This window comes from Myotis lucifugus, unplaced genomic scaffold (genome assembly GCF_000147115.1).
Source record: "Myotis lucifugus unplaced genomic scaffold, Myoluc2.0 scaffold_240, whole genome shotgun sequence".
Lineage (NCBI taxonomy): Eukaryota > Metazoa > Chordata > Mammalia > Chiroptera > Vespertilionidae > Myotis > Myotis lucifugus.
The window spans coordinates 1,422,513-1,448,789 of NW_005871288.1; the positions used below are offsets into that span (position 1 = coordinate 1,422,513).

The 26,277-nt window shown below is 35.0% G+C and overlaps 1 protein-coding gene across 1 annotated transcript in view; it reads left to right on the forward strand.

Moving 5' to 3' along the window:
- Nucleotides 1–26,277, forward strand: part of GRIK2 (glutamate ionotropic receptor kainate type subunit 2) — a 552,508-nt gene that overhangs the window by 356,639 nt on the left and 169,592 nt on the right. Inside the window, exon 10 of the mRNA XM_014464175.2 lies at nt 5,837–5,950. Coding sequence (XP_014319661.1) covers nt 5,837–5,950 — 114 coding nt within the window. The remainder of the gene's footprint in view (nt 1–5,836; nt 5,951–26,277) is intronic.

The following is a 26,277-nucleotide window of genomic DNA, read 5'->3' on the forward strand; positions in this document are numbered from 1 at the left end:
CCTCAACATTTTGATAATACATAGAGAGGGTTAGAATTAGTGAAACCCTACCTGTCTGAGTTTAGAGCCAAAAATGTTCCAGGATCAAAATGTTCAAATTGCTTTTTGAAGGATTTTTTGTAGAGTATACATTTTAAGAAAAAGCAGTAATTTTCTAATAAATCTTTGCTATTGACTTTTCTCTTGTCCTTAGAATCCTGTACTTATTAATTCCCTATGAAAAAGGTTTCTGAATGGAATTTACAGACTTCAAAATTAATTTTGAACTGAAAATGATGAAAATATTTCTTTGACAGATTTTCAGAGACCTGATGCATAGCAGTTTGTATCTTTCTTTCTTTAATGGCATTTGATACATACCCTGGTCCCCATGGCAACAATAACCCCCAGCTTTCCCGGGAACTGAGGTGTGTTTTGCCTCCCTGTAGGAAGGCACTGCTAATGGTAACAGTAACCTTCCAGCCTGTCAGAAACGAGTTGTTTGATTCTTAAAAAGCAAAAATGCATCCTGAGCAGGATCCAAGTGTAGTGTCTTTCTTTGGAGATGTTAGCTATTTAATTTGTCACACTATTATATGTAATTTGCCGTGTCTCAGAACTGGACAGACATATTTTGTGTTTGTGTGTCAGTGTGTTTATAGTTATTATTTTGCTTGATAATGTTTAACCTTCAGGATGGTAAAATAGTTAAGAAAGCTATTTACAGATGATTTTTATGTTTAGAAATTAATAGTATTACTTTATCGGAGCACACACAATTTTGTTTTTTCATCAAACAGAGAATACAAACTATTGATACTTTTCTTTCAACTACTGAATTTTAATTAGACATGTACCTACCATAAACATAATTGTAATGCATTGGTTTGATTTCAAAGTAAACTCAATTACAATTTTACTCTTTGAAAAGTGGCCTTTAATTGAATTACATCACATTGTTTATTTGAGAACAGTTAATTCATTGATTTAATTTCTTTAAAAAAACTATCACCTGTCTCTTACGCTTTAATTATGTTTAGGGTTTACTTTGCCCTGCATAAAAATAAGAATCTTAAAGTTAATAAATCTATGTTTAGATAAGTCATCTCTTTTTTTGTGAGATAACTATATACTTATTAATTTATTGTCTTCATATTAACACATAATGGTTTTCAAATGGTGAAGTTCTAGAGCCTATGGAAACTGGTGGATATTTGGTTTTAGGAAAGTGATTAACTGTAGAGTTCTTTGTTCTATCCTCATGGTCCAAATCACTGATGTATGAAGATGATTCAATTCCCAATTAATTGTCCTTTACTCAGCGCATAGACATTGAGTGATCAGATACCAGTTTTGTTTAAGTAATCTCCCATTAATACTTAGCCCAATGGAAGTATGCACATTACTATTGATATTAGACAGTACTATTTTTAGATGGTAATGCAAATAGCTATCTATACTATTTATTTAAAAATTCAACATTGGAAAGAGTAAAGTACGTGAGGAAAAAATCCTGTAGTTTGCCTGCAACATTTAGCAAGATAAGTACTGTGTCGAACAAACTCTGTTCCTGCCGTTCATGTACACATAGCTTAGAGAAACCTGAGTTTGGAAATTATTTATAAAAAATGAGTACACGAATTAATAGAGAAATATACAGTCTACCAGTATGTATTCAGTTAATTGGAGAGAATATTTATCTTCAAAACGTAAATGAGCATTTAATACCAATACCTTTCTTATGCTTTCCACTTTTCAATATCCTCAAACAGCACCATCAAGGATAGTACTGTTATTCTGAAAGGAATGATAAATACTCTTTAAGGAAAACTATACTTTCTGGGTCATGTGGTTGGAGGCAACTAATTATCGGGAGATTTTTCTTTAAGTGAACTTAATTTTTTGTTTTGCTAATCCTCACCTGAGAATATTTTTCCATTGATTTTTAGAGAGAGTGAAAAGGAAAAGAGAGACAGAGAAAAACATTGATGTGAGAGAGACACATAGATTGGTTGCCTCCTGTACACACCCCGACCAGGGCCAGGGAACCTGCAACCAAGGTATGTGCCCTTGACCAGAATTGAACCCAGGACACTTCAGTCTGCAGGCCAATGCTCTATCTATTGAGCCAAACCGGTTTGGGCTTAAGTGAAATTACTTTATGATAGAGACTTCACATTGTGCTAAGACTGCTTCAAATATAATGAGCATTGTGGTCTCTGATGATCACTACACAGGCTTTCTATGGAAAAGTACCACTTATGCTCTTTGCTCAAGACAAATATATTTGTCTGACATTAAGTCAAACCATGTATAGAAGTATATTACACTCATATGATACTTATTTTATGGAATCACTAAAATTAAGAATTGATTAATTTTTAACACCAGATGGAAATACTCATAATAGTGTACAAATAGGTCTTATTTAATTGATATAATAATTATAACTCTATGAGGTAGGTATTACTATTTGCCCATTTATAGATGAGGAAATTGAAGAGCAGAGAAGTAATATGCCCACGTCACCTGATGGAAATGGGATTATGGCAGTTTGGTACATCCTTCAGAGTCTGAGCCATTAACTATAAGGCTATGGTGCAAATTATGCAAGGAACATAATACACTAAAGCTTTAGCTATGATTAACTTGGGTATGTGCATAAGTTCAAAGTTTAAATTGAGGTTAGGTTCTCTTTTATATCTTGTGTATTTTATAATTTGACAGTAAACATACATTATTTTTATGAAGAAAAGCAAATTTATTTTAAGAATCATTGAGAAGATGAAAATGAATAATGCCATGTTTTCTATAGTTCTTTATGGTATTTGAAGTACTTTTATATTACTTACTTAGTTCGTCCTGATAATAAGGATGCATTATACTTTATTAGCCTAACCATGGCTTTTTAAATTGTACAAGAGGGTGCTATTAATATTTACACTAGGAAGACAATTTTAAATTTGAAATATACAAGTAAACTAAGATATATACTTACTCTACTTAAAACATCTCTGTGAGGTCAAGAGTGCTTAGCTATCATTATTTCATTTCAGGACTGAAAATAAAAAGTACTTAAAAGACTTTATTAAATCATATAATAAAAAATTGATTCTGAAAATACATGAAAAGAAATAAGATTATCTTGACTTAGTCCATGGTTCTTGTGATTAAAACAAAACCAAGCACAAAATCCACTGTTTACAATTTCCTCAAGCAATAGAAAATTTTGAATTATAGAATTACAGGAGACTTAAAATCCAGTAATCATACAAAATTTTATTTGATTTAATATTTTATATCACTGAAATTTCTGAAACTCCATAACATTATGCTGAGAAACCTGAGTTTTACAAAAGGGAATAGCTAATATTTGTGATTACAGGAAATTATGGATTCATATTCTATGAACCAGAACCCCTCCATCCAAATAGAAAAGCAACTAACGGAGAATGAAACTAAATATTAGTATGTTTATATGAGTGAATGTTTAGCTCAGTTATTTTTTTTAATAGAAAGTAGTCATGGAAGACACTAGTAAGTGAAATGGGCAATATTTTGTATTAGTGATTTGGTTAGAAATTTGAAAAACTTACTGATTGAGCTTAAGAGTTGTCGTTAGGCAGACTTTAGCAGACAAAGTATATTTGCCAGTGTTTTAGCTGATAGAATTACACATGTGAAAAATTTGACTATTTAGCCAATGGTCGGGGGGTGGGGGGGGGATTCCAAAGAAATGGCATTTGCATAATAGGTATTAATTACAAACTGGGGACAGAAAAGTAGCAGTCACTGCAAAATAGGATCTGCAGATGTCTTGTTTAGCCAACAGAGTGTTTTTAATGATTTTGAATTTGAAGCACTTTAAGCAGATCAGCAGGCATTCCATGTTTTACATCCTGGCTGTCCTTCCTCACCCAAGTTCCCAGCAGGGCCTCTCCTAGCTCTGGCAACGCCTTGCTGGGAACTTGAAAAAGCACCTGCTCTGGGAACATGCAACCCCAAGGCACACAGCTCTGTGGGCAGAGCAGGCTCAGAATGTGGCCCCTACTTGCTGTTCTGCCTTGAGATTTTCTGAAATTTAAAACTACCCACCCTCCCCTGGAAATTCTTTCTATTGGCTTATGCCCTTCCACTTCAATGTCAATGTTACCTGAATGCCTTTCATTACAGACCCTGAATGTCTTTATGACATCATAATATTTATAGTCTAAATTAAATAATTTAATTGTCCCAAGGGTACTTTGCTTTGGAAAGAATACTGAATCAAGATATTTTTTTCTCACTGTGTTATTTGACTTTTTCATTTCTTGACCCAAACTTCAGAAATATGTAGTTTTTCATAGTAAGAAGAAAATTAACTGCAATGAAAATATATGGCAAGAGAGATTTTTTTAGCCATCACTAAAAAAATGTTTTTGAGTCACTAGTATAGTTGAATACATTCTTGAAAAAAATGTATTAGGGTTTGCACTTATATGCAAGTATTAGAGTGACATGGCTATTCGTATGTAGAACAGAAATTACTAATATTTCCACTTTTGAGCTTTTCTACAGAGATTATTAAACATCTTAAGAGGTTACTAGGAAAGTGATGGAAATTAAATGGGATCAAAAGAGTAAATATAATGATATATAAAGAAAATAAAAGGATCATAATATTTAATTTGGATAAGGTTATGCTGATGAGACTCTTGCTAGGATATTAGGGAAAATATTACCTGCTATATCAATGTCACTATACATATAGTGACAATTGATGACTCCCAGGTTTAAGAGGGTGGGAAAAATATTACTCCTTATCTCCTTATGCCTCTGTTCTCCTTTAGTGATGACCATTGTTATATGATGGTGAAATGGTGAAGTTCATGCACACCATCCATCTGAACTATATATTTATGGCATCCTGTGCTTATATATGGATTCAGTGGGTATAAAGTGTCTGAACACTGAGCGTATATGCACTCATCCAGCAATTTTTAACCTTTTTCATCTCTCAGCACACATAAACTAATTACTAAAATTCTGGGGCACACCAAGACATGTATTTCTGGCCAATCTGACAAAAAATAGGTATAATTTTGATTCATTCACACCTGATGCCTAATCTAAGGGATAAAAGGTCAGTGTTTCTGACTAAATAGTCAGGAATTGCATGTTTTAAAAATTCTTGAGGTACACTGGATGAAAATTCCTGCCTAATCTATCACAAAGTAAATTAAATACATTAAAATGGAATACAGGTGGGACTACTGGAATGGGTTCAATAGATGAGACTGTACAGTAATTTCCTTTCCTCTGAGTATTTTAAAAGCTGCACAGGTGTATTTTTTAAAGCTCTAAGAGGAATTCTGCGTATGATTTTGCCTTACTGGGTGTTATGCAGAATACCAATCAATGCCTCTCTTAAACCTGCCTTTACCAATTAATTTATCCTGGATCCCTAGGTTTTGCTCTGTCTTTTAGCTTTGTTCATGTAGTAATGTGGTTTGTTATCTTTACAATGAGAGGCTGAGAAAGATCCATTTCAGTAAAAGATATGCACCATTAATGAGTTTCTGGCCAGCTATCAAGGTATCATCAAATGTGGTTTATCTTGGTGAATGAAAGTTTGAATGGAAAATTAAGCTCCCACACTGACTGTAGAAGTGCAGTGGATCATTTTGTTCCTTAATGTCACACTTCACTGGACATACTTCTCAGAACAGTGAATCATGCTTAAAACAAGTAGCCTTTACTTTAATGACGGCAGATAATGCAGCAGAGGTGAATAATAAGTGTGAAAAATCTTTCTCTGGCAGTACTCTCTCCTATGTGCCCGATGGACAATTTACAAAGCACATATGCTGTTTTATAGATTGGAACCTGGGATCCAGCCAGTGGCCTGAATATGACAGAAAGTCAAAAGGGAAAACCAGCCAACATCACAGATTCCTTATCTAACCGTTCTTTGATCGTCACCACCATTTTGGTAAGTATTTATTTTTCCATTCTTTTCAGACAAAACATAGATAAACATAGAAACAGAAGAGAACATTATAATTGGAGCGGTAATGAACAGAATGTAATGTATTTTGCAGTTATTTAGCAATTACTGTGTAGCAGATGAGTCGATGTTAACCTAGTCGCAGTTTTATTTTGTTAGTCTTCAGTGATGTAAATTATATTCATGTTTGGGCTGGTCAGGTTGATTAATACTATAGCCTCATGTATTACTGGAAATCTTTACATTTCCACAAAATTAGTTACTATTGAAAAATTATCAACGTTAAGGTTTAAAAATATATGGACATGCAGCTGTACAAATATAGTTATGTGAGAAGCTGCATGTGAACTCTGCTTTTGGTTTCATTTCCTGCAAATAGATTTTCAGAAGGCATGTCATTTATTTTTAGGATTTTTCTGTAATAAGTTGAACCTTGCTTTCAATTTAATTGTTTTTAACCTGCAGAATCACTTTTACCTTACCAATCTTCCTAATGAAATCAAATGAAAAGTGTTTTTTTAAGTCACAGACATTTTTTACCACCAACAGAATTCAATTAATACTGATAAGCTAGATATTTTACCCACTTGTAATGATATATTTCTATTAGATTACACAGTAATGTTCACTTATGTCTAGTATGCCATTTGCAAATGGGAAGTTTAATTTTAGGATAAGCAAGGAGCTCTTACATTATTTAATCAGTAATTTTACCTATAGAATATGCTTATCAGTGCTAGTTCTTTTATATCTCAATAAGAATGTGGGATTAATGTCCAGAACAAACTACCACATACTTTTAGCATTTATACATTTTCTAAATTTGATTTATGGTGGGAAATCAAGCCAAAGGAATTTATAATCTTGTCATTTTAGTAACAGCAAGGGATGTCAGATCTCTAGGCATGTCATGATAAAATAGTTTGGGTTCAGGACTCTTGATAATGAAGCAAAGCTGCTAATCATGAAATGACCGTGATGGAAATGTATCAGGTTTTTAAAATCATTTTCATGCTAAGAACCTTAGTGAATACTTGCTCTCTCGGTATCATATCCAAGCTTCCTTAGTTATCTTTTACTTAACTTTATGTCTCCCTCTCTTTTCAAAGATATCTTTCATCCCCCCAGTTCTTCAGCTCTGTTCTTCAGTTGGAATGTTCTTACAGGATGGTACCATGTCTTTTTTTTCTGCCAGTATGTCCTGGACCTCATTACCTCCTGCTAGAACTATTGCCGTAACCAAGTAGCTATCCCTTTCGCCGATGGCTTTCCCCTTCCCAGTGTACCCTACTCTCTACCTTAAAAATCTAGTTCTGTAACTTTCCTGCTTTTTTGCTTATAAATCTTTAGTATAGTCATATTAACTTTTAAAAGGGCCCCAACATTTTGACCCTGGTGTTCAAAGCCTTCGACAGTCTTGACTTCTTTTACCTTTCTATCCTCATTCCCCATTACTCCCACTCAGGATCCCCGTGTTTTAATTGAACTGGGAGAACCATTTAGCCTGCCACCATGATTGTGTTAACTCTCTTCCTTTCATCTGTAATTCGTTTCTCTCCATTTCTGAGATACTCTAGTTCTTATCAGTATTTTATATTATTTAGAATTAATATTATGCTATTTTTAAATTATTTCATGTCTTTCATATTCTTCCTAGACATTGCTGTACATTCCTTGACTGTATGTCCTGTTTTGATACCATATGTGCTCCTACAATGCTTGTAAAGAGTTCTGTACTCAGGTCATCCATGGTCTTCAGCAGTCAACCCCATACTCTTTTCTTCTCTACAATCCAGCCAAACTTTCATATATTTCACTTATTTGATGGCTCCAAATATTTGCTCAGTTTTTATATTTCACCATGAAGATCATATTCAGCCTTCCAGACCAATCTCAAATGACACAGACTCCATGAAACTGCATGATTTCTCCATTAACCGGTGCATATGTATGTGTGTTGGGGATAGTGGTTTATATGATTCATACATTTTATAAATCATAATAATTTATCATGGTGTACTTACCATGCTTTTTTTATTTTAGAAAATATCTGTCTTCTTTTGACATGAATGTGTTCAAGGCCAATGATCAAATTTTACACTTTTTAAATATAGCAGTGTCAGAGAAAGTGCCTAGGGCACAGTCAGCACTCAAAATTTTTTGTCAATTTCAATTAAATAAACAGTATTTAACTAAAAGGAAAATTACAGGAACTGGGTAACTTCCAAATGACTGTATTTAGTGTTCAGGTAATTGCAAACTTCTTATGCAAACAAAGCATGTGATCAAAGTATCCATATAATTGCTCAATCTTGCTTAATTACTGAGGGTTGTTTTTTAAGAACTATCCAGACTTTCTTTAACAATAGATAAGTTTGTGCCTATCAATAAACAAGTGCTATTTAACATTGGATTCATATCAGAGCCAGGCATAAAGCTGTTAAAAGGATAATGCTCCCCAAAACTCACTCATACTTTTTAAAATAGTATTTCTAGGCTTTAGACATTTTTTTATAACTTCCACAGATAGTTCTGATCTCTAACGATGATTGAGAACTGTTCTGATCATTACTCTATGTAACTAAGATGTAAAATCATCGGTGGAACATATGCTGAGCTTACATTTTAATAAATAGCTTATTTATACTTTAGACTATGTCACTCAACTGGTTTCCAAGAGATTCTGGTATTTATTAAGAGGAAAGGCAATTTATTTATTTTTATATCACTTAGTTGAAAAAAAGTTCCAAATTTTCTGATCACAAAGTTTCCTCACACCAGGAAGAACAGATTTGAAGTGATCATTTACCTTATTTATGTAAGTGCTGTGCTTGATGTAATTTAATGGCATTTAATTGCTATTTATAATGATGCAATGATCATTTGATTTATGTTGTAGTTATTTTGTTCTTTACTCTCTTGGAAAATCTCAGGGGAGAGTCTGGCTATTATGAATAATGGCATGTCCACAAAGAGAAGTTCACTTATTCTTCTTGTTCAATACATTTTTATGTGTCTTTAGAAAAACCAGTGAAGTTTCTAGAATATAGCATTATCAGTGTGTCAATAATAATAAGCTCAATTCCTCAATAATCTATTCATGTTTTTATTTTATTTGTATTCATATTTATCCATTACTTTATCTAACACATATATATTGAATGATGATGATATATCAAGCATTGTACTAAAAGCTATATTTGATTGATTAACAAATAGACATGGTCTTTTTTCTGATTGACATTAGAAAATGGTATGGATTATAGAAAGAAGTACACACACACACACACACACACACACACACACACACACCCCTTGTGATTAGGGTATAAGAGAAAGAAAATGGAAGGATGCCTTTTACAGGATGTTTCTCAGTTATACCCAGGTCAGGAGTGAAAGGAAAAGTCAGTTTAGGGTTTAGTATGGAAGAATAGACAGCTGAGACTTGACGTTTGGGAAGAAATTAGCAAGGTAAAGAAAGAAAAGGGAAGGGAGTATCCTAGGCAGAAAGAACAACATATTCAAGGGCTCTAAAGTCGGAGATATCTTGGAAATTTTCAAAATTGAAAGACCATCACTGGAGCTGGTGCTTTGAACTGCTTCTCTGCTTCATCTAATTTAATATTATGAAGATTGTATGTTACAAAAGAAGAGCAGACATTTTTACATGTCTAATATCTGCTAGACATTGTTCAAAGCACCACTCATGGATTTACTGGTTTAATAACCTTTTGTGGTAGTACCATTATTAATGCTATTCTATCGGTGAGAAAGCTGAGGTCCAGATTGCCTATGTAAACTACTCATAATCATACAGCTAGAAAATAGAGTAGTGGGTTTCAACCAATCTGGGTAGCCAACTTGAACAGCCAATACTCTGAGATAAAAGCTCTAGTGGCCCACCATGGAAAAGTCTAACAAATAATTTACTGGAGGCCCGGTGCATGACATTCGTGCACTGGAGGGTGTGGGGGTCCCTCAGTCCAACCTGCACCCTCTCCAATCTGGGAGCCCTCAGGGGAGCCCTCTCCAATCCGGGAGTTTCTGTCTCTCTTTGCAATCATATGAGCGAATTGTCTGAGACCCCCAACCCAGTTTGGTTTGTTGCTCACAGAATAACAGAGGCTTTTTTTTTCTTTGCTTCACTGGTGGAGATTTCCTGGAAGTTTTAGGATATCTTCCCTTTAATTTTTCCTAGACACTCTGATTTTACTTATGTCTCTCACCTTTGCTTTCCCTCCATCCCCCACTGCAACAGTAACTTGCTCCAGACTCATTTGCTCTAGTGCAGTGGTTCCCAACGTTGGCTGAACATTAGAATCAACTGGGAATCTTTTTAAAATCCTGATTTCTGGGCCTCATCCTCCGGAAATTGTTTCTTTGTTACTAATGTTGTGGCCACACCCTATAACAAAGAAACAGAATATCCAGAGGATGAGGCCCAGAAATCAGGATTTTAAAAAGACTCCCAGGTGATTCTAATGTGCAGCCAAGGTTGAGAACCATTGCTCTAGTGTCTAGGAGAGACTTCTGCCACCAGAACTACGATTCCCAGCATTCCTGGTGCTCCCCGTGCTACTGGGAGCAACTGAGGGAGCCAAGTCCCCCCAAGCCTCTGGCTGTCCCGCTCTGCTCTCCACCCAGCGTTGTGTATGCAAATTAACCTGCCATTTTTGCCGGGTTAATTTGCATACTCACTTCTGATTGGCTGGTGAGCGTAGTGGAGGAATGGTCATTTACATGTTTCTCTTTTATTATATAGGATGACCAAAATAGTGTCTTGAGTAATGATTACTCACTTAAAGCAATGCTTCTCATTCATAAATCCCACATATGTTTCATACTGTGATGCTGTTATGGTGTGTCCTCAAGCATTGAGACATATTCATCTTCAAAGACAAGATTATGGCTACTTGTGCTTCAATGTCTTGGGCCTCTTATTTCGCTCCTCTCCTAACTTAGCACTCAGTTTTCTTTCAGCCTCCTCAAACCATAATCTCATATTTTTATGGGTAATCAAATTAATATTGGGGCTTATCTAATCCCCTTCAACAGGAACCTATACCCAATATAGTGTCTAAGTGCGGTAAATAATTATAGCATGGAATTAATTCATTTTAGAAAGTCCTAAATAATTTTATAAATGCTTAAATTGTTTTAGTTTTGAATTAAGATCAATGTGTCATACAATTTGGAAATTTTTGTAACTTTACCTGCACATCTAGCCCTAAACTTCAGGTTTATTCATGCCTTCTAACATTCCTCATATTAAAACTCTGTTTTTCAAGTTTCAACCTCAATTGTAGTTAAAATTTCTTGCTTCTTGTGTTCATTGTTATTAATAGAACTAAAAATATCAACCTTAGAATCATGCTTTTATTTATGATGATTTCATATATCGCATAGAGATGGTCAAATCCTAATTGCGAAAATAATAACAAAAATACTAATTCTGAATGAGATTTAGACAGCTTTTGAGGAATGCTTTGTGCAGTTTTCAGTTTATAATCTCAACTTGTAGTCCTTACTGCTGTGGATCCACTAGCTAGAGAAATATCAGGTGAATGAATATTTATTTAAGTTCATATAGTGAATGCCTATTTCCCTCTGTGTTCTTGGTTTTCAATAGATTTTTCCTACCTTTCTAAATATGTGGAGTGATCCCACATTGCAGCTTCTATATAATAACTGTTTTTTGTCCATCAGAAGATTACTAGTACTTAAATGCCAGTGTACATATTCTGTCCCTTGATGACTAGTGACACTTTATTGTGCAAATTACCATGAATTTGGTTACTTTTTCAGAAAAATCAATTACTATTAAGGAGGGTTACTCAATGAATTTAACAGATGTGCTTGCATCTGTATCTTAGCCTTTTTTTTATTTTCCTAGCACTTCCTGGCAGATTGTGTATTTCAGCAGTGAGTTTACTTGCTGGGGCTTGTAAAGCTTATTGTCAACAGTTCACAGATACAGAAGGCTTATCTGGGAGCAAACTCCCATGGACAATGGGAAGAATCATAGGACAAAAGTCAAAAGTGACCAAAATCACCCTTTAAATAGTTCTGCAGCTTCTCCCATGATACGAACAAAAGCGGATTTCTAAGGCTTCCAGTCTGCCACTGTAATAAGTTTTCCCTCTGATTCTTCTCTTTCCATTGTCACAAAAGGACCATAAAGCACTGAGTTCACCTTAGAGAGCTGTTAGCATTCCTATTGGAATTCTGGACACTGCAGCTGCACAAAGAAAGCGGTTTTCATTCTTAGTGACCCCTACAATATTTCTAAGTAGGTGTTTTATAAGTACTACTTAAATGTTAACATGAGAGAGATGAGAATGTCTCATTCAAACTGTCTCCTCATACCCCATTCCTGCAGCCAGCTTGCTCAAAGGCCATTGAACCTTCTCTCACCATAATTTTTTCTTCTATTTCCAGGTTTGTGTGGGCATTACATTTTCCCCTTTTGTTCTTACTCAATGTGTTTTATTTCTAATAACTTATCATATTTTCTTAGACCTCCAGATTATATAGGTAAACATAAAACTATTGGTGATAAGACCATTGAGAAGAAAAAAAGAAGGCCATGTGTTTTAATGTGAAATTAGGCATAATTTTTTAAAAAAAATCCTAGGGTCTCAATCTTTAAAGGCTTTATAAGTAACCGAGAAGCTTATTTTTTTACCATATAATCACACACACACACACACACACACACACACACACACACACACACGCCTGCTTCCTTCATTCTTCTGTATCTACTTATATAAAAACCCTGGGTGTAACATCATGTCCTGAAGCTCGACCAACCAGAAGGAAGTCACTCTGCAGAGGTCTTCTTGGAAAAGGCTGCGCCCTCCCCCAGCTGTTTCCTGGAGGGCGAGGTTTCAGACAGGAACCCGTCCTCAGAGCAGAGCTTGGAAGTACTGAGTCCTGGGTTGCCTTGCCAAGGGCTGCGCCCTCCAGAGCTGTTTCCCGTGAGGCCTGAGGGAAGAACCCACCCTCGGAGCGACAGGAGCACCCAGCAGCAGTCAGTCCTGGGTTGCTGAGGTGGAGGCCATAGCATGGTAGAACTCTGGTTCTGGCCCAACAGGGGGCATGGCCGGCCTTCAAACCAGATCCTGACAGTAGGGAGGAGGCAGCCCCATTCCTCACAGAATCTGCTGTTGGATAGCTTGCTGTCAGTGGCCTGCCAGCCAGGAACCCCATTCACCTGCACCCCGGGCCCTGACAGGAGGGAGGAGGGAGCCCCATTCCTCACGGAATCGACAGGTGGCCAGCTCGCTGTCAGGGGCCTGCCAGCTAGGAATCCTATTCACCTGCATATCTATACAAAGTTTTAATACATTATATTAGAGGTCGTGGTGGTACTGTTTTACCCACAGCATCTACAGGAATTGCTGCAAATTTACTTCTTGGTGGAAGCACCTTTCATTCCCAATATAAATTACCAATTCTATTAAATGAAACTTCAATTTCTAGACTCAATATAAAGAGTGAAGTTGCTAAAACTATTAAAAAGGCCCAACTTCTAATTATTGATGAATGCACCATGGCATCCAGTCATGCTATAAACGCCATAGACAGATTACTAAGAGAAATTATGAGTCTGAATGTTGTATTTGGTGGGAAAGTTCTCCTTTTTGGAGGGGATTTTTGACAATGTCTCAGTATTGTACTGCATGCTATGTGATTGGCCATAGTACAAACGAGTTTAAAGTTCTGCAGTGTTTGGGGATGTTTCAGAAAGTTGTCTCTTACAACAAATATGAGATCAGAGGATTCTGCTTATAGTGGATGGTTAGTAAAACTTGGAGATGGTAAACTTGATAGCAGTTTTCATTTAGGAATGGATATTATTGAAATCCCCTGTGGAATGATTTGTAATGGATCTATTATTGAAGATACCTTTGGAAATACTATATCTATAGATAATATTAAAATATATATCTAAACATGCAATTCTTTGTCCAAAAAATGAGCATGTTCAAAAATTAAATGAGGAAATTTTGGATATACTCGATGGAGATTTTCACACATATTTGAGTGATGATTCCATTGATTCCACAGATGATGCTGAAAGGAAAATTTTCTCATCAAATTTCTTAATAGTATTACTCCTTCGGGAATGCCGTGTCATAAATTAAAATTGAAAGTGGGTGCAATCATCATGCTATTGAGAAATCTCAATAGTAAATGGGGTCTTTGTAATTGTACCAGATTTATTGTCAAAAGATTAGGACCTAACATTATTGAAGCTGAAGTATTAACAGGATCTGCAGAGGGAGACGTTGTTCTGATTCCAAGAGTTAACTTGTCCCCATCTGACACTGGCCTCCCATTTAAATTGATTCGATGACGGTTTCCCGTGATGCCAGCATTTGTGATGACTATTAATAAATCACAAGGACAAACTCTAGACAGAGTAGGAATATTCCTACCTGAACCCGTTTTCGCACATGGTCAGTTATATGTTGCTTTCTCTTGAGTTTGAAGAGCATGTGACGTTACAGTTAAAGTTCTTAATACTTCATCACAAGGGAAATTAGTCAAGCACTCTGAAAGTGTTTTCACTCTTCATGTGGTGTACAGGGAGGTATTAGAATAAGTTTAATCACTTTATCAGCCATTTTTTGTATCACTGTTGTTTTTATATCATGTTTTTGTTGTTTTTATATCATGTTTTTGTTGTTTTCATATCATGTTTTTGTCATTTTTATATCATGCCTCTGTTGTTGTTATATCCTTTTGTTACTGTTTATTTATTAATAAATTTATATATTATTTTCATATACATTTTACTAATTTGCTTTCATCTCTCACACTTCTATTATAGAGAAAGGGCAAATAGCAATATTAAAATATCTCCGCTAATTAATTCCCTTTTAATGTGTATAAATTTTGTGCACCAGGCTACTAGTTTAATATAATTACAAAATAAAATGATAATATAGATCCTTAAGTGTTTTAATCCTGTTTTTCAATGTTCTTTTTTATTGCCAATATATTGTCAAAACTATAATCCTGATGTAATTATTTTGTTGTGAGCAAAATATTAAGTTTGGTATAGAAGAATGACTAGAGGAATATGAATTTTTGGTTTAGCTTAACCACAGCTTTAACTACATGTAAATTAAATAAGTTTCTTTATCTGTCTCATTTTCAAAGATGTTATCCAAATAGTACCATTTAAAAGTATACAAACTAAATTTCAGCTATGATCTTGATCGGAGATTCACATGCACATTTGTGATGACTTATAGACATACAATTATATACCTGTATGCCCAGTATCAAATTCAACCTGCATCAAAGCTTCTTCTTCCACTTAGGCCTTCCCACATCTATTTCAAATATATTTGAAATGGTTTCCTATGTTTTCAAACTCTATTTATGGTTCAAGCACTTTTCTATTCACTCAAGCCAGAGGCTTGTTTTCATAGAAAACAACTAAAAAAGAAAGGACAGCATGGGTGGGCTTAGAGAGCATTATGCTAAGCAAAATAAGCCAGTCAGAGAAGATAAATATCACATGATCTCACTCATATGTGGAATCTAATGACCAACATAAACTGATGAACAAAAATAGACCCAGAGATATAGAAACATCCAACAGACTGTCGAACCTCAGAGGGAAGTCAGGGAGGGTGGAGTGGGGGAAGAGATCAACCAATGAACTCATATGCATATAAGCATAACCCAAGGACACAGACAGTGGGTAGGGAAGCCTTGGTGGGGGGCTGGAGGTGGGAAGAGGGCAGTGGGGGAAAAAGGGAACATGTAATACTTTCAACAATAAAGATTTATTTAAAAAAAAAGAAAACAACTCAGTCACCTTATACGTAACTAGAGGCCCAGTGCACGAAATTCATGCACTCAGCGGGGAAGGGGGTGGTCCCTCAGCCCAGCCTTCACCCTCTCAAAGTCCGGGAGCCCCGTGATTGATCGCCCTGCAGAGGGAGGCCCTGCCCATCAGTCAGGTGGCCTGGGCCACCCTCTTTGGGGCGATCATGGAGCCCCGTGATTGATCGCCACCAGCCGGTGGCCTGGGCCTCCCTCTATTAGGCGATCAGGGGGCAGTGGCCAGGCCCTGACCAATTGCATCACACCCGCCTTGGCTGGCCTGGCACCAGTGGGTGTCATGGGATGGTAGTCTGGATGGTCATTTCACTGTTTAGGCTGTTTGGTCGATTTGCATATTACACTTTTATTATTATAGATGTTCACAATTCAGATACCAAAGAAGAAAAAAGGATGGGTTGTTCTAAAAGAGTTTAACAAAGTCAAGAAACTTGTGTAACAAGTTAGAAAGGATTTATTCATGGATACTACTGAATGGGGAATTTATAGAGACTGATTTGAAGGACATTGTGCCAATTGGAAAAAGGAAAGAGATAGCAACATTGGAAAATCAGGTATGAAATTTCTTGAAGATGGATTAGATGTGGGGCAAAAACAACAGTGAAATGTGAATGAAGACTTCCAGGTTAAAAGTCTAAGAGGCAAGGGTGTTAACATTGCCACAGAACGTGATAGGGATGCTGGGAAGGGAGATAACAAGCCCTGTTAGTCATGTTTGAATGGAGACATTGGCAATAACTTACATATAGTCAAAACTTGATTATTCATGTAAGGGGATAATAAATTAGATTTAGCAATGGAATGCAGTTTGGAGATTAGCTAATACGTGCAGTCGCCTTTCCCATCAAACCTTTTATGGAAAGAACAGTGAAAAGTCACACTTGATTGATATGAGTTTCAGTTTTTTTCTCCTCTTTACTCTTTCACTTGTGAATTTAGCTAATGAAATATTTAATGGCCAAAATACAAATACCAGCAGCAAGACTGTAACAATCAAGATCTCCAACGTGAGCTGATAATTCAGTCAAGTGGAAAAGTTTAGATGAAAAGTTGCTCTCCAGGCCTGCGACACTATTTTGTTGTTGCTTTAAAACGCAGGTCCCAGATTATGAGTTATTCATTTTCTATACAGAAAGTTTAAGTGAAAGTACCTTTTTAATAATGTCTTGATAGAGACCAGGCAGATAGCTCTGGTAGGGGGAGGATTGTTAGTGAAGGGGGCAGAGATTGAGCGGGGATGGGAGGGAGAGAAAGAACTCATGGACACAAACAACAGTGTGGTGATTGAGGTGGGTGGGGTGGGGTGGAGATGAAAGAGGGTATAAGGTGAATAAATGTGATGAGAATAAAATAAAATAAAGAAAAAATATAGTAATGTCCTGAGATATCAAAACAGGGTTTGTTGTTCAGGCAAGAGAGCAATGTGTGAGCTTTTATGGAGACTCTCTCATTAATAGTTTTTGACTCGCCCTAACCAGTTTAGCTCAGTGGGTAGAGCATTGGCCTGCAGACTGAAAGGTCCCAGGTTTGATTCCCGTCAAGGGCATGTACCATGGTTGTGGGCACATCCCCAGTAGGGGGTGTGCAGGAGGCAGCTGATCGATGTTTCTTTCTCATTGATGTTTCTAACTCTCTATCCCTCTCTCTTCCTCTCTGTAAAAAAATCAATAAAATGTATTAAAAAAATAGTTTTTGACTCTAACAAACCAGTCATTCTTAGTGTTGCCTTTTTTGAAGACATTAAGTTGTTTTGACGGTAACTGCTAGGTTCTTTCATTCTTGCTTCCTGGTATTCTCACTTCCAATTGTGATAGCCTGTAGTGCACCAAGGGCTTCTGACATGATTGCTAATTAGGGATGGCAGCATTCAGAGTTTAAGAGCCAATGACTAGAAGGAGGCTGAAAGACCATGACTCCGACGATGGCAAGACCTTTCTTAGCTCTACAGCATAAAAGCACAACAGTTGGAAAGGCAGATGCTGACAAAAGAAATACTGTCCTGTCAGTGGAGTAGTGACAATTAGCTGTGTTATTATTGTTTGTGCTTATCTATTGCTTATTGTTCTTACAGGTCATACTGTGAATTGGAAGTGTTTTTTTGTTTGTTTGTTTTTGCCTGTCCAGTTAAATTTCTGTCTATTTTCCAGCAGCATTTAGAGTAGTAAGAATCATTAAAATGTAATAAAATACTAATAGGTAAGATTACTGTTAACTAATTTCCTTAAATAATCCTTCTCATTTTTAAGACCAAAGTTTACTACATACATTTATGAAGCTTCTTTAATTTTGCTAAGAAAAAAAAAGACTATATTTGAATGACTGAAATATAGTTTAAGCCAGTGGTGATATTTATTTTTTTAAAAAGTAAAATTACAAGCATGAAATTTTCTATAGACCTTGGATAGTATAAAAAGTATAAAACCGAATAGTCAGTAATATTTACAAATGTTACTGATACTGTATTCTTATTAAATTTCATCAGGCTTAAAAATTTTTAAGTAATGTAATAAAAAACCTTATAAATTAATCACTTATGTATAATGTAATAATTATTTCTGAAATTATTTTGAAATAATTTACAATCATGATCTACTAAATTAGCACTTAAATATATTTTTTCATAATATTGATAGATACAATTTGTTTATTTTTAAATTTTCTTTCAGTAATGATTCACATTGCTTCACACTCATTGACCAAAAGTTTGCTAATTATGAATAAAGCTCTAAAAGTCTCTGTTATTTATTACCATCATAATAAATGTTTCTATGAAATTTTTTAAGTAATAAATAATAAGATTTATATTTGAATCACTTTAGGATAAAAATAAGAACAGCCAACCATTTTCAGAAGGGAAAAAATGCAAACTGTTTAAAAGTGAGGCCACCAGAATATTGGTTCTTCATTCTGTTTGAGGTTTTGACCATGGCTTGGCTCCTCACTTGGCAGACAGCCTGGCACCCTATGCCAGCTGTCAAGCAGAAGACAAGGGAGGGACAGTTACTGTGGAGAAGCTACTGATGTTCCCGAGTCAGATCCAAAGAAAAACAGAGGCTGATGGAACAAAACATACCATTTCTCTTCATTAGGAGCCTGGTTTTCTGTGTCAACTTGTGTCCTATTTTTCATCCTTGATCTACTGTTTCAGGACTGGAGCTTCATTTTATTAATTCTAGTATTGGTTTATAGTTCAAATAATTAGAATTGTCTGACCATCTGTAATCAAAGGGGTGCTATCCTCATTAACACAGTAAAAGATATACTTTCTCTTACATTCCACTGAAATTTACAATGATTTAGGGAAAACACACAAAAAACAATGAAAACATTGTTTAAGCTAAAGTTAAAAGGAGAACACATGCCATGTTTCAGTAGCCTATTGATCAAATAGTGCTTACAGGGAGAGCTTGCTGATTATCTCCTAAAATGACATTTCTAATTATGAATTCAAACAATGTGCTTTTATGTTTTTTGTTCATAAAAACAGGAAAATACTTTGTTTGTTAATGCTTCCTTAAGTCACTTCATAAAAATATTGCTATATTTGAGAGGTCTATAATTAATTGTCTTTGGTTGTTTAAATATTTAATTGCACATCGTATATGTAGTTATAATTTTTCCTCATTCTTTACTAATTTTAATTGATTTTATCTGTCTTATTTTTATTTGCATTTGGTGAGAACTTCACTCTTTGAATCTATTTTCTTAGTTTTAATGGTATTTTTATCATTATTAGATAAAATAGAGAATTTATTCTCAAAATACTTTTTATTTCTAGTTTTCCAATTAATTATATTTCATGAAGGGGCAATAAATATTATTGAATACATTGGTTATCTATACAGATTATCATTAATTTTCAAGTTGTAATTATTGTTCTGATGAATGTATTATTCAGCTTCTGAATAGTGAAAATAGTTGTATTCCAGAAATAAACTATTATTGGTTGTGGTTGAAAATTGGTCAATGGATTGCTGTGTTTTGCTTGTTGTATTGTTTTTAGGTAGATTTGACAGTGACTGCTCTTTAGTTACAGTATTAAACCATTTTGTTAGCTTTCTATGTCAGTGTTATGATCACTACATTTAAAAAGAAAACTGGTTCCATAGCATTTACTGTTTTCTAAAGCATTTTATATATCCTGAGATTATTTGTTTTATATTAGTTTAAAAATGAAATCTCACAGTATTTAGAATGTTTCTGGAAGATTTATTTAATAATCATTATAATTTATTTTATGTTTATTTACCTATTTATTTTATTACTTTTTTGAGCCAGTTTTATATTGTTCATTGATGCACATCAAGATATTTAAGTTTATTAACACAGCTTTTCACATAAGCCTATTATATAAATTTTATAATCTCTATCTATTGAGTACCTTTCCAATGTAAAATTCTGTTTTGAAATTTTTTTCTCATTTTAAAAATGTGGTTAACTAAGAAATCTTATTGCCTTATTGTTTCTTTTACTAAAAAACATTTATAATTTTCATTCTCTTTTTTCCTTTTTTGTACTTCACTTTTTTTCCTATTTCCTTATTATTTTTCTCCTGCTTTTCCTCTATTTTTGGTTGTTCGTTTTCTAGCTTTTTATATATGTGCTCCATGTATTTATTCAGTTACTGAATGCTAAATTCATATAAGGCTAAATTTTTCTCTGTAAAAATGCAGAATTAGGGTAATACATGATGAATTTAATATTAAGCAATATTGCATTTAATTTTTTATGGTATCTTTCATTGGCAGTTAGATATGTAGTTCTATAGCTGAAGAGAATGGTTCTTACTGGAGATGTTATCTGGAGTTATCAAAATAGATGGTGGTTGGCATTATGAATATTGACGATACTGTTCCTTAGAAAGCACATGCGTGTTTTTAGTGAATCTACACCACTGAACATTTCTCTCCTTTCTTGGATTATATCATAAACATATATCTTTTTGGTTTGACCAACAATTATAAATGAGAGCTTCCCAAGAAGATAAATCATTTGGTATAAAGTAAATATATATATATACTGTTCTTTGATTCGTGCTCATGAGTACTTTATCCATATTGAGAAGTAATGATGACAGTTACGAGACTTTCAAGACCAGTAAGTCCTAAATTACGTCAGGTACTTCCAACCTAACTTCATTTTCTGATCAATATCTATTTCTCAAGTCCTTATCACTGTACTTTCCATCAAAACTTGATTATTTGACATTGATTCCTAATTGCTTCTCTTTATTTGAGATATAAGTGGTTCTATTAATGACAGACTATATCCTGAATCCAGTTAACCCAACACAATGACTCAGAAAGAAAAGTACAGACTGCTTCCCCTGGCAGAAAACACTTCTGTACTTTGCTCTACTAACATCACTAAAGTGAGTGCTATTTTCCTAGAAATCCATAATAATAGATTAGTCCCCAGGGCCTTATCCATTTATAAGTCAATGTATTTTATTAGGTACATCATTCACAAGGCATTTATGCCATTAATTTATGTCATTAATTAGATAATCAAACAAGAATGAGCATTATTAACTTGAATTCTGTAAATTTTATGTTCTGAGATCTCTTAGCCTTATTTCCATGTAGTAATTGGTTTAAAAAAAAGTAACTTGTGAATTTGTTTTCATCACCTTGTCTTAGTAAACTTATATTGGTAAAATAAATAAACAAAAGAGTTTTTACCACTTCATCTGAGAACAAACTAATAGGAAAGCAATGCCTTTGCCACATAGCTGTTTGTAAAACATTTCCTATTATATGAAGAATATTTTATACTGCATTCAAATGTAAATAGAGTCAAAGTTCATCAAATATTTTTTACAGCTTTGTGTTCTTAAAAGAAATCTAAATTTATGTTTCCTACTTTATAATAATCAGCAGAGGATCAGTTGACACTTGATATCTAACATTAATACCTCATTTCCTATTATTGGTGTGTGCAATGCTCTCTGACCTTAGAAACAAAACACTACTTTCATAATACAACATGCACTTTCTATGCCCTGTAGCAATAGCATTCCCTGTTTATTAATTGGTTACATCAGAATTTCAGTGTGTTCTGTAGTTCTAATAAGTATGTGATACAGGTATACCCTACAACTATTCTGTGGTTAAATAGATTTAGGAAAATACTTGGTTGAGCCAAATTCTTTGGGGTTATTTTATCACTGAGTCTTTAGTAAATTCATATGTATTGTGGATATATCAAAGGGATGCAATTATGTACAATTTCCAAATATTTTTAATTGCATACTTAAAAAAAAATAAAACTTCTGCGATAATTTTCAAGAAAAATACACTATAGACAACACAAGGTTAAACCATAACAACTTTGAAGCCTTCCTTGATATCTGTGAAGGAATTTACATATATATGCAAATCCATGAACTGCCTATCCCACCAATAATCAGCAGAGGATCAGTTGACACTTGATATCTGACTTTAATATCTCACTGAAAAAAAGGACATTTCTGCAGGCTTAAGGGCCAAATAGAAGTTAGAAAATCCAGTTTTGAATTCTGAATCTGCCATGTATTAGGTGATTTGCCTTTTGTAAGTTACCTTAACTTTACATGAGGATAATAATAATGAAATGCAACTTGAAGTTTGTATTAGAGGTAAAAATTTGGAAAATATTTAACAAGTTCCTGGCATAATTATTATCTATAAACTAGAGGTCCAGTGCACGAAATTCCTGCACTCCGGGGGGGGGGGGTCCAAAGTCCAGCCTGTGCCCTCTTGCAGTCTGGGAGCCCTCGGGAGATGTCTGACTTATGGCTTAGGCCAGGGGTGGGCAAACTTTTTGACTCGAGGGCCACAATGGGTTCTTAAACTGGACGGAGGGCCGGAACAAAAGCATGGATGGAGTGTTTGTGTGAACTAATATAAATTCAAAGTAAACATCATTACATAAAAGGGTACGGTCTTTTTTGTTTTTTAGTTTTATTCATTTCAAACGGGCCGGATCCGTGCGCAGGCCGTAGTTGCCCACAGCTGGCTTAGGCCCACGGGGTGGGGGCCTAAGCCATCAGTTTGACATCCTTAGCACTGCCACGGAGGCGGGGGAGGCTCCTGCCACCACTGCTGTGCTCGCCAGCCATGAGCCCGGCTTCTGGCTGAGCGGCACTCCCCCTGTGGGAGCGCACTGACCACCAGGGGGCAGCTCTTGCATTGAGTGTCTTCCCCCTGGTGGTCAGTGCACGTCATAGCAACCGGTCATTCCGTCATTTGGTCCATTTGCATATTAGCCTTTTATTATATAGGATGGTAACTTCTAATGCTTGCAAAGTAATTTATAAATTAAAAAGCAATGAATGGTGCCCATATTTACTGTTTTTCCCCCAGGTTTTAAAACATATTTATAAATATCTTCCTCTTATTACCCACCATTCCTCTTTTTGGGCCATGTGCAGGGAAATTCTTCTGTATACCTTTTCTCATTCCATTTCTTTTTCCTACACAACTCTTATTTCTCTCCATCTATTTAATGTGTTCTCATTCTACAATCCATTTTTCAGATGGCCTTTCCTCTAGGATGACTTATCTAACTACCTTGGAACATTTTTCTTTCCTTTTGCTGGCACCTAATGGTTCTCTTATCTATACAATTTATTCCTTGGGCTCTTACATGAAAACTTGTATTACTAATTTACACTTTTCTATTTTCAACTAGATTAAAAGACATTTAGGAAAAACAATTCTGTCCTAAAGAAGGGTGTATTTTTAATGATAGGTAATTTATAGACATTTGTTGATTTTATTGATTACAGAGGACAGTGGCTGAAAGTTAAAAAAGAACTTTCATTATGTAAAAAAGAACTTTCAGCAGATACATGCTGCTAACTGCTACTGATCATTGGTGGATAATCCTCATTGCAGAAGGACTTTTTTGTATGAGTGTTTTACGTGCATATGCAGGAATGTTGAAGAGCTTGCAGTACCTGATCCATTCTCAGGTGTGATGAGGCTAGGAAGCCAATTAGTATTCAGCTCTTGATTCTAATTTATATTTCTATCAGCTGATTTGGAAAAATTATATAAGTAGAGTTAGAGGATGGGTAATCTTGGGTACTCCTTTATAAGACCCCAAAGCCTCCAAAAGCAAATTATTGTACTAAATTATTATAAACAGAATCCTAATGATTGAAAACACTGTAATCATTTGACAAATTATGTCTTTCTCCTTTTGATTTGCTTTTTCTCTCTCCCAAACATGCATTCAAATTTATCCAATGTCTATATAGTTAAAAAAACATACCTAAAGGGAGAATACTGGGGGGAAAATTCTCAACTTCATTTCCTACATTAAATTGGTTTTAGGTAGATGCTTTAAAATAATCTTAGGAAAGAGAATGCCATTCTAGACAGGATATGAATTGAAGTCCTGATAATCAACAATGATTATATCTAGATAGTTTTTCGGAATTTTATAGCAAAAAGGTTTTGTCCTAACTTAGGTTCTTATGATATTATCTCCCCCTATTTTTCTTGCTTCACACTCTCTTTCCCTTAAATCATACAGCTATTTATTCTTTTCAACATCCACATGAATACTTTTCTCTCTCTAAAATATTTCCATTTACTTCTTTGTTTAACTCAGTAGTTCTCATGCCTTTAATGCATATATGACTGGCTACTAATTTCTGCTCCCAGTGTAAATGAAAATGAGGATCGCTTTTTTAGAAATTGTTAAGAATTTTAAAAGGGCACCAGCAGAGTAGTAAACCTAGCACAGGAACCTTCAGAGTGTTGGGCTCTGTACATCTACATGGGTCACACACCCGTAAAGCTGGCCCAACTGCACATTCTAATCACCTAGAAAGCTTTTTAAAAGTAAGGATGCCTGGGTAGCACCCTAGATGAATTAGATCATAATATTTGGAAGTGGCCGCCAGGCATCAGTATTATAATTTTAATTGAAAATAATTAATTTTTTAAAATATTTTTTAAAAATATATTTTACTGATTTTTTACAGAGAGGAAGGGAGAGGGATAGAGAGTCAGAAACATCAATGAGAGAAAAACATCGATCAGCTGCCTCCTGCACACCTCCCACTGGGGATGTGCCCACAACCGAGCTACATGCCCTTGACTGGAATCGAACCTGGGACCTTTCAGTCTGCAGGCCGACACTCTATCCACTGAGCCAAACCAGTTAGGGCAAAATAATTAATTTTTTTAAATGTACAACTGAGACTGAGAACTGAAATCAAATGCTATTTCCTTGTGACGTCACATTATACTTAATCTATTTACTTTCCATTTCTCTCATTAAACTGTAATGCTCCTTAAGAATAAGTACCATGTCTTATTAGTCTTCTCCTCTTCATGACATAATACCTGGGATATTATGGGTATCTATAACTGGTTATTGAGTGAATGAATATATATATAATATATATATATATATATATATATATATATATATATATATCCTGATAATAATCAAGGAGAAAATAAAAGCAGATATTAGCTGACAATTTCTTAAAATATATTTTATTGATTTTTTACAGAGAGGAAGAGAGAGGAAGGGAGAGGGATAGAGATCAGCTGCCTCCTGCACACCTCCTACTGGGGATAGGCCCGCAACCAAGGTACATGCCCTTGACTGGAATTGAACCGAGGACCTTTCAGTCCACAGGCCAATGATCTATCCATTAAGCCAAACCGGTCAGGGCATTAGATGATAATTTTAAGGTGAAAAGAGGAAGCACATTCTAAATAGGAAAGGGGAAGGAGAGAGACAGAAACATCAATGATGAGAGAGAATCATTGATTGGCTGCCTCCTGCAGGTCCCCTACTGGGGATTGAGCCCGCAACCCAAGCATATGCCCTTGACTGGAATCGAACCCGGGGCCCTCCACTGAGCCAAACCAGCTAGGGCAAAAGCACATTCTTAAAAGAGAATGAAATAAAGTAAAATAAGAGATTTGAGAAATTATATCTAAATATTAATTTTCTCATTGAACAGGGTGTTTACCCACACAAATAGCTACCATAATTTTGTGCTTAGAGTGACAATTATTTTATTTATACTATTACTCATTAAACATTCAGTGTTGATAAAACACAAGAATAAGGAATAGATATGGGAGAATTTTTAAATAAAAATAATCACTCCCTAGATTCATCTATCACAATTTTTGGGAGAATAAATTTGTGGTTATAGTACATCTAGATGTATTGCACAGCTTGTGAATGGGACCAGAGTTGGGAGGGAATGGCTATTTTTATCAGTGGTTTGTCAAATCAAGTAGTAGAATAAATGTAATTACCCACAAACACTAGTAAAGTACAACTCTATAAAACATACACACACATATATTCTATTACATTATGTACTTATATTACTTTAAGTAGATGTATATATATATATAGTTATATTACCTTATATATTATATATAATTTATGTCTGTGTAGAGAATTTTATAACATTTTATTTGATTTTA